The sequence below is a fragment of the Catharus ustulatus genome, chromosome 1 (assembly GCF_009819885.2).
Source record: "Catharus ustulatus isolate bCatUst1 chromosome 1, bCatUst1.pri.v2, whole genome shotgun sequence".
NCBI lineage: Eukaryota > Metazoa > Chordata > Aves > Passeriformes > Turdidae > Catharus > Catharus ustulatus.
Window position 1 is genome coordinate 19,843,952 of NC_046221.1, and position 10,393 is coordinate 19,854,344.

At 44.2% G+C, this 10,393-nt stretch overlaps 1 protein-coding gene across 1 annotated transcript in view; it reads right to left on the minus strand.

Moving 5' to 3' along the window:
* PLXDC2 (plexin domain containing 2) overlaps positions 1–10,124 on the minus strand; it is a 260,986-nt gene extending 250,862 nt beyond the window's left edge. The window contains exon 1 of the mRNA XM_033078799.2: positions 9,421–10,124. Coding sequence (XP_032934690.1) covers positions 9,421–9,529 — 109 coding nt within the window. The 5' untranslated portion in view covers positions 9,530–10,124. The remainder of the gene's footprint in view (positions 1–9,420) is intronic.
* Between the last annotated feature and the right edge of the window lie 269 nt (positions 10,125–10,393).

A 10,393-nucleotide genomic window follows, 5' to 3' on the forward strand; every position in this document is an offset into this window, starting at 1 on the left:
AAAGAATTTATCACACTAGACTATAAAATGCTGCAGTTTGGGATATGTTCTACAAACAGCTGAGAGGAAAACCCCCCTCCTGATGAAAGCCTGAGTGAAGAAATGAATATCAGAAATGGCAAAATCTACAGCAGTCCAAGATTAAGCCTTGTGGTCTCTGCACTAATCAGAGCCTTTGGTCAACTCTAAACTGGATTTTTTTCCCAGACAGAGAGGTTACTTGATCAGAGGTCTGACTGGGATTTAAAACCTGAGATTAGGGAATTGAAGGATAAGAATGCTGAGAGAAACGACACCCCTGAATTTGAAGAAACAAAGCGGAAACTCGAAAGATCTGCTACTGCAGAAAATTCAACTCATACTTTCATACACAAATGAGGAATCTTTAATTTTGACACAGTTATCATTTTTTAAAACCACCTTCTTATTCGTAAAACTAGGATATTATCTGACTTCTACAAGGTCTTCCAAGAATAAGAAATATGATTAGAAAGCACATATCTCACTCTGGGAATAATCAAGCAAGCTGTAAGACAGGTGTGGTCTGAAAACAGCAGTGGAGAAGTAGAGGCTACAAATTGCTTGCTGATAAGTGATGGGACTCAAAAGTTTGGGGGTCAACATCAGAGCACCTAGACAGAATTAAGAACACAAGATGGATCCAAGCTTGCAGCACAACACAACATGAACGGCAACCCAAAGGCATCTCAGCTGAGGTGGAGCATAATCCCTCCTCCCTTTAAACACCACGCTGCTTTCTAGGTGTATGGGGTGAGATCAAGAGGTTGACAAAAGACAGTGGTAGCTTCTTTCCTCCATTCAAATGGACAAGTTTTCTCTAAGAAGAGTAATTTTGCAGGTCATTAATGCTATTCTAGAAAACGGCTCTGAATTGAATCAAAACCAGGGTTACCAACTCTGCAATCATTGTCCATGTAATTGTCCATGGGGCTGAAAAAGTCAAGTATATGAAGTCAAAAAATAAATGGAATAACAGGCTAAGCAAAACCAGATAAGGACCAATAAGCCTTCCAACAAAGCATGCTAGAATTAATTTTTTGTTGTTGTTGATGTAGAAACTCAAACTCAATGCCCTTGTTACATTCTGTGGCACATTATACTTGGATCAGCTGCAGTTTTACCACGTGCCCAAAGGTTGTTAAAGTGAAGCACATTTATTGATAGCCTGTGGGGGCATGTGGAACAGACTTTCGTGACACAGCTGCTTCTCACCTCAAGGAAATACTTGCTGACCTAAGTAATCCCTTCTTAGCTATACTGTCCTAGGTAAGAAATTGTTAGGACAATTTACTACTGTTATTGTATCATTTGTGTATTGGAAAGACAGAAATGTCTCTAGCAGCTTGTAGGAAAAGTTTGGGAAGGATAAATTCATTAACATTAGGAAAACTGATGCTTAGGAAACTGATGCATTCGGAAAACTATTGCTTAGTGTGATGTTTAACAGGGGAAAGAACCCTTTGGGTTTCTGTGGCTGAATGTAAACATGAAAAGCCATGCACTTCTACAGCTTACGACTGTACATTTTAATTATTAAGTCTTGCAGGATTTGCATAATAAACTAAAAAGCATTGCATTACACTCCATTCATAAAAACTTTTTTAAAAAGAACATGAAATCAAACATAATAAAAAGTAAACAGAAACCAGAACTGATGACAATCTATAATGGTGATTCATGCTAACCATTTAATTTGAGACTACAATTTAGATCAGTGTATATATAAGTTTAAACAGGAATCAGTAATAAATTGTGTTGATATTGAGGTCAGGTTTCTGCAATACACCAAATGCTAAACTTCTAGTCCATAAATACCTTCACTGCAGGTAAAATCTATTATCTTTACAGCAGCTGCAATCTGAAAAATGTGCTCTCTCTTAATTTTGTTGCCTCGTGTATATCTTATTAACCAAGAAGGAACCTAAATGAGAAACATACTATAAAGTTAAAAATTCAAAACCCCAAAACCCTAGCAGGATGATCAAGAAAGCAGCTCTTTTCAGCTATTCTCACCTTTCCTGTCATCAAATAAAAGTAATTTTTTTCACAAGATAAAATGCCCTGCTCTTACAGGGCTTACACAGACAAATTCTCAACAGCAATAAGTCTCAATTACAGATGACTACAAAGTTAATTTCCCACCCTCATCAAAATGTTGATCTTATTCAGATTAAAAGTGAATAGTCAATGCCTGTTGTACGAAATTAAATTAAAAATATGTAAATATACATACACATAAACTTCAAATCAAAGTGCTTTTTAATTGTGTTTACATATAATAGAAAAATTCTAAGCTAAAGGTCCCATATAAAATTTTAAATGAGATATTTTATCATCATCAAAACAAAAATCTCACAACTACTTGTTCTGTCACTTGTCAGTGTAATACTTGACAAGAATATATCAACTTTGACATAATTTTCAAATTTCCACTAGTTTTTTCTTTGAACTTTTTTTCACTAAACTTACATAACACTTAGTAATATTGAACAGAATTCAGCTATTCTACTTTTCCAGAGTTTTTATATTGTTCTAAGAGGATTTATAATGCTCAGAGGTTTCCAAATACTACATTAATCTTCCTTATAATTTTATTTTCACCTCCACTACCACTTCTGAAATAGAGTGTTTTCTGATTCTTTTTAAATCCCATTTGACTAACAAAACAGGTCTGATCCATCTGAACTAGAGCATGGAAGTGAGGAGGAAGCAATCTCTGAAACAAGCAGGAGGGGCAAGGAGGGGATTCAGGATGGGGCAGAAGAGGATGGACCCAGGAATTCTGAAACCTGTTCTGCCACAAAGAAGTTCCTCACAGAAGGCCTTGGGTTTCTATCCTGGGGGCTGAGGTTGAATTGCTTACTTGCACTGTTTTGCTTGCAAATTCAAATGGAGAGTCCTTTTAACCCACACAGGAAAGCAGAAACATGCAGCTGAAACTTCCCAGAGAACATGCCCTATGACAGCAGTTAAGGAAAGCTTCAGTAAATACTACAAATGGCATTGCATCCCTGAAACATGAGCAGCCCTTTGACACAGTTCAATTACATCTGTAAAGCAAAGGAATGGAGATCGTAGCATCAACTCTGACATAACATATATTTGAAACACTGCCAGAGAAAGGTTAAATGGAAAGGTTTATATATTCCCTTTCTGGAACTCTTCCTATTCATGTCAAAGATTGTACACTGAACAAAATGGCATGAGATAAGTGATTCTGCCTAAAGACCAAAAAAGTCACTATGAGAATATCTTTAAAAAAATTATCTGCTTATAATGGAACCTAGACAGTGTTCATATTAAAAGGTAAATGTTCTAAATAAGTAGGTACAAAATCTGATTTTAAAAGCTTTATTTCATGACATAAGAACACTAACTACAACAGCATTTTAAATGTCCTGAACAGAAGGTATATGTTGTAATCACATTAAAGTCATGTATATCATTGGAAATGAGAGCTAGAGGCCTCAAGCTATGTGAGCACTGGAATTCATGCTTATATTTTATCTAGTTGCAGAGTTCAAGGTGAACCCCTGTGTACTTAAAGCTATCCACACATAATGATTCCAGATAGCTGGGTGAAACCTAGAAAGGTCACATTGCCCAGCCATTTGCTCCAAGGCAGGAACAGCTGCCTTTTTTGACAGAATGACATTTTGAACGTATGTTTATCTAACCTGTTTCAGTGATGAAGACTACTCAGAGATAATCTGTTCCTCTAGCCTTATCATATAGGAGTCTGCCTTACTGCAATTTCAGTCATTAGTTGCTGCTGAAGACAAGTTATTCCCTCCTCTGAGGAAGCCTTTTACACACTTTAAGATCGTTACCATGTCATCTCTTAGTTTTATACTCTATAACAGTGCTCTTTCTTTTTCCCTTCACATGACAGCCCTCAATTAGTCCATATATTTTTTAAAGTGCAGTGCTTGAAACTGAAGAAAATATGTCTCTTGGGATCTTACCATGGTCGAGTAGAGCACATGCATCATTCTTGTCATGTCTTGTACCTATTTTCATATAAATTCTTACATTTCTCTTGATGTATCACCCCATCAAGATGCTAATTTTGAAACTGTGTGTTCAACTCAAGCAATATGCGTGACCCTGGATCTGGCTTCAGAACCTGCTGCATTTGCCTGTTTCAGAAGGTTGGGTCAAATCCAACTCAGAAACACTCCAACACACTGCCCTTTGGTTGAGGGAGATGAACAGGTTACACAAACCCTCCTTCAAACCCAGACACTCAGCACAACTGATTGCTCAATGTTGACTGCTTGGAGTGCTAACTGAAGTTAAGTTTATTGGTTGGATGAAAAAACAGGGAAGAGGAGAAAGCAGAGGAAGTGTTCCATGATGAGACACAGCCCCCAGCACTCACAGACGTTACTTCAGGGCAATGTCTTATGCTCATTTCTGAGAAGCCACAACCAAAAACAATCCTCATGTGCACTTAGCATGGCCTCTGCATACTTCTCCATAGAAAGCACACTCATAGGTTCTTCTTGTTCCTGCTGTGATTATGCAATTCTCCAGTTTAGTAAATACAGCATCTGCCAATTGCACCGCATTAACACTCCCAGCTCAGGCCCCATCAAACCTAGAAGTTGGATATAATTCCACACTGCTGGCAAGCTTACAGCATTTCCTTGTACTGGATTGTAAATGTTCCCATCAAATTACCTTTGTTCCCTCTGTAGAGAGTCCTCAGGAGAGATTACCTTAACCATGGCTGCCTGAAATTCCATTGGTATTCATTTTTCCTAGGAAGCATGAACCACACTGGGAATGCAAAACACCAGTGACCCCAGCCGTGTTCTCAGACTAACAGACTGCAGTAAGTTTTGAAACTGGGTATGCTACAGAGATTTCTTTTTTCCAAGGCTTTGAAGGTTACAAGCAGCAGAACTGTGCAGTAATTCACACAGTCCAATGAAACCATAATGACTTTTATAAAAAGCAGGGTCAAAGGATGCTTTTATTTTTATTTATTTTAATATTAATTTTTTATCTCCTTTGTGGAGAAAAACCAGCAGGATGCAACACAGCATGTGATAACTGTATTTGGCATACTTCAAAGCAATGCAACTTTCCAGGCATCACTGCACAGCAGTCCTGCAGGAAACACAAGTTTCAGGTCCAAGGCTCCATCTCTTGAGGTCTGTGCAGGTGTAGGGACCTGCAGCACTGCTCCACCAAAATTTGCCAAAAAGTCCTTAATGAAAAATACTAAGGTCTGTGACTATTCTCCTCAGGGAGTCTCTCATCACCTGATACTACGCATTTCTTCATCTACCTCCTTCATGGTCTCAGGAGTCTCTTTGAAAGGAAACAGCCTTCCTGAACTGCATTTTTTTAGCAGAATCTGGTATTCAGTAAGTCAGTAGATGTTACAAGATTTTCCTCTGAATGGCCTGTATGTGTTGCTAATCAATTTTTGACCAGACAAAAAACTTTTTCTAATTGTAAAGACCTTCTCTTCATTGACTACATTTGTTTACACTGTAGAGAGATAGCTCCCCTGTTATTTATCATCAGCTCCAAGTTACATGTCAGACAAAACCTAACATCTGAGCCAAGCATTTGCTGGAGTTTAGGTGCCTGCATGAGGATATAAGCTCTGAACAGAAATATTCAGAGCCAAACAAAAACACTTTTTCCCACGGGATTTTTAAACTTTCAATGAACTATGAGTATTGATCTTACTCTAAATCTGTGGAAATGAGTTTCTGTAAAACTGAATTTAAGACCTAAGTCAACCTCATTATAGTCTTAATTTACCCACTATTTACTAGCACTATTTCAAACCACTCTTTCAGAGGAAATGATAAAAACAAAAAGCACCAAAAAAAGAGGAAGAAGCAGTATGAAAATTGAAAAAAAAGAGACGACTACTTTAGAGAGAAATCTTAGTAAAATGTATATGATATGAAAATAGGATTTGCTCTCAAATGTCACTAGGATTCTCTAACCCAATAGTCCCTGTTTACATATCAAGTACAGAAAAAAATATACTTAAATGCTAACAGAGAAAATATACCTGATATACATATTTCTAATAATGTATTTCTTTTGATTCTTCTAAGATAAAAGCCAAAGGTCCTAAAGCACAATGATGAAAGTTTGGTCTCAGTTATGGATTTTTTTTTTAACAGACTAAAACTCAGGCAATACATAAAATGTTACTATTTCAGCAGTAGATAAATGCTAGATAAACACACCTTAATAGCAGTTTATCCTATAAATATAATTTTACCCCTGCTCTGAATGTTGATTTCTGGAGACAGCAGAACTTCAATGAATATAAATTATATCAGGATTCTGAAACATATTTTGACAGAATAAAAATTACAATAACAGCCTCCTAATTCTGACTGATGACATTTGCAAAAGAACATAACACTTTCAAGACGTTGTGGCAACACTTCAACAGTGAGCTCTCACTTACACAACTGGAAGCCTTAATTGTTCTGTGAGCTTTCAAGAGACTGTCTGTTTCACTTCACTTAATTCATGTCATACTCAGTTTGGCTACTGTAAAACATACATACACACAAACCTCGTGTTTAGGAACCTCCGTCCTGGATTTTTAGCATTTTTGTCAGCACAAGGGAAGTTCTGTGTGGGCCCAGAGGCAAGCGGGTGGATGGAGGGAGGGATGGATGGGAGGGAGGGATGGATGGAAGGGAGGGAGGGAGGGAGGGAGGGATGGATGGAAGGGAGGGATGGAAGGGAGGGAGGGAGGGATGGAGGAAGGGAGGGATGGATGGAAGGGAGGGATGGATGGAAGGGAGGGATGGATGGAAGGGAGGGAGGGATGGATGGATGGGAGGGAGGGAGGGAGGGAGGGATGCTGCAAGAGAGCCCGGGCGTGCGCGGCCGCCGCTGCGCCCTCTGGCGGGGACTGCCCCGCTCCGGCCAGCTCAGCCTCGCACTCCGCACAAAACCCTGGGTTTAGAAACCCCCGGGGGCAGCCAGGTAAGTTCCGACATGCCTGGAAAACTATTTCACTTGAATTGGTCCGACTTGATTTTCTGCGGTAAGATAATTCTAACAAGCCGGGGAAAAAAAACGCTTTTGCGTTTTTTTCCCATCTCCAGAGCTTATCCCTTTGGTAGCATCCTCAGAAATCCTCCCTGGCTCCAGCTCTGCCAGGGCTTACTACATGTTTCCATTTCTTGGTACTGTTATTCCACTCATTTTCAATAAGGTGTTTCTCACTGAGCATTTGACAAAAAGGTAAAAACAGCATTCCCCTAAGAATTTGCAGCTACCTCAAATATTTATTATTTAAAGGTTTTATCCAAAGGGATACAGCAGGTGCTAAATAAAGTAGAACTTCAAAACATCACTTTTAAAATCTTGACTCACAGAACCTGAAGTTGAATTTCTGCTTTGCATATTTTCCTCTTCTCACTGATAAGACACAGTCTATGATTGCCTTTTTTTTTCTTTTCCCCAAATAGCTGCAGTATTACAAACAAACAAACAAGGAAATAAAACTCTGATTTTGAAAATGACATTTAATTATTACTGTCATAATACAGAATTTTAAATCAAGAACTGCTGAAAAGACACCAAAGTTATAAAAATCTAGATATCAAAACTGACTTCAGATTGCCCATCCTGCTACTTGAAGAAAACAACTACTTGCTATATTTTTTTCAGAATGTATTAAATATCAAAATAATATTTGACTGATTATAAACTCCTTCCTACTTCATATCACATTCAGGAAGACACACGGCATTATTAAATGATTTATGAATAAATAATCCATTGGTAAACCTTCTATTTAGCACCTGCTGGTACAGACATTGATGACTACTACAACCTAATAGCCTAAATCAGGGATGTGTGGTGTTTTTATGCCCACTGACAAATTATACTTCATTTAGTCAGCACTGATATCTTATTGTTTGGACACACTGGCTAGAAGATAATAAACTTTGTGAGTTCAGTCCACTACCACACAAGATTGCAATTGTCTTCTTCTAATATCACCACTACATATTTTTTCCTCCTGATAACTAACATTTACAAATACCAACATTTGCTGCCTACAGCCCTGAGTGTAGCAACATGGGGTTTGCAGCAGCACATGAAAACTCTCCTCCTGGTTTTTCCCTTTGGCCCCAAGTGACATGTGAGCCCCGGCAACCTGCTGAGCTACCCCGTGGTTTAGCAATTCCATAACCCAGTGGTAGGCCCCTGCCCGGGAAACTCCGGCTCTGTCTAGCGCATAATCTCACTGGACATTGAAATAAACTGCCCAGGCTCTCTTGTTCGGGTCAGTTACACAGCGACCACAAAAGTTCTCACACTCGTGTCAAACCTTTAAGGAAAGGAAGAAGGGGCAGTTCTGTTGCAGCAGGGAAGCCGGTGGGCGTGTTCCATCTGATAACAATCTAGCTGGCATTTCGAATACACAGGCACAGCTTTTGAAAATACCTGTGAGCCGGAATCTGCTGCTGAAAGGTCCCCTGACACACAAACCCCACGACTTTTCTCACTATCCGCAAATGTGCCAAGACTTCCTTTAGCAGCTTCCCCCTCCACAGCACAGGAATGCAGGATACAGAAGGCTTTAGCGATCAAAAGGGAACCCCATGCTGCGGGAAACAGTGGCCCAAGAGAAAGCACTACAGGTGCCGTGTGTCACGCATTAACAGGTGTCTCCGAGCAGGACTGACAGGAGCACCCTGATACTTCACAAGCAAACTTAGTCAACAGAGCCTCTCGCTCCGAACGAACAGGTCCCACGGCCCGTGGGGCTTTTTCCTTTATCTTTTTCCTTCTCTCAGCGCCTAGTTTCCAGGGAAGGCTGCAAGCTACTGACTTCCGCGGGGGAGGAGAGTGCCCGCTAGCTCTCCCAGGCAGGATCTGCAGGGAAACTTTGCCATCCCTCCCCGGCTCGCTGCCGGCAGAGCAGGGGCCCCGGCGCGGGAGGGGGAGGCTCGGGGCGCCTCTCCCGGGGGCTCGGGGGCTCCGTCCCTCCCTTCCCGGCTCTCCTACATGGCTGGGAAGGAGGCTCCGAGGACCCCAGGAAGGGGAACAACACCGGCCCCCAGTCAGTGATGGCGGGGCAGATTCATTAAAGGAGGAAACTCCCGAATTCTCATTAAAATAAGAAATGAAGTCATAGAGAGCTCTTTCCGGAGAAGCCGTGGTAGGGAAGGATGAGAAGCCGGGACCCCAGGCCTCTCTCGGAGGAGGGGGAGCCAGCCCCGAACGGGTACGCGGCCCGCGGAGCGGCCGGCAGAGCCCACAGCGCGGGGGCTGCGGAGGCGGCCCGGCCCCAGACCCCGGCCCTGGCCCCAGACCCAGACCCCGGCCCGGCCGCGCTGCCCCGCGGAGGAGCCGGGCCGGCCCCGCCCGGCAGGTACCGGCCTCGCTTACCGCGGCTCTGCCTCGGCGTCTCCCCGCCGGCGAGCTGGCAGCGCTCGCTCAGGCACTGGAAAAGTAATAGAAATCCAGCAGCTAGTTTGCTTCTCCGCAGCCTCGCCATAGCACGGAGCCTGCCGAGACAACTCTCCGGGTGCGGGGTGCGCGCCGCTCCTCGTCGGTGGTGGGGAAGTCCGGGGGGGCGGAGAGCAGCGCTAGCAGGCGCCGAGCCGCCCTGTGCTCGGAGCAGCGCTCATGCAGTGGGGCGGCAGGGACGAGCCGCTGGGGCTGGAGGCGCTGGACCGGGTCTGGGGGGCGCTGCAAGGAGGTGGGGGGGCTCCGTGCCCCTAACTCGCGCGGCCGCGCCGCTCTCACTCCAGCGGCATCACCGCTAGGGAAAACAAGCCCAGCCTCGCTGCGAAGTGCCAAACTCTTCCCTCCTCGCAGCCTGCTGATAGATTCTAGGAGAGCCACTGAGATCCTCCCTTCCTGGCTTGCCCCCACCCAGCTCCCTTCCCCCGCAGCGTGAGGCAGGGTGCCTGAGGGACGGAGTCTCTCTTCGCTGTACCGCTACCGACTAAACCGCTCCGGGGAAAACGAGCGGGGAAATGCTCCAGCCGGAGCCAGCGGACCGGCCCCGAGCACGGGGGGAGCAGGACCCGGGAGGGCGGGCAGATGCGCCGCGGGAGAGGATGCGCGGGCGGACGAACAAGTTCTCTCTCTGTTTCGGGGCGGTTTCCGCGGCCGGCGGTGCTGGTGCGGGGCCGAGGGCAGCGGCGTGGGGCGGGCGCTCCCCCGGCCCGCAGCTCACCCGCGCAAGGGCGGGCAGGGGTCTCGCCTGAGGCCGGTCCCGGCCGCCCTCGCTCTGCCCCCCGCCCCCTCCGCAGAGCGCGGTGGGGCGCAGGCGCCGGGGCTCCCCCGGCTGTGCCGGCGCTGCTGCGGGGCCGCGCTCCGCACGGCGCTCCCGGGAGGCGCTGCCGGGCCGGCA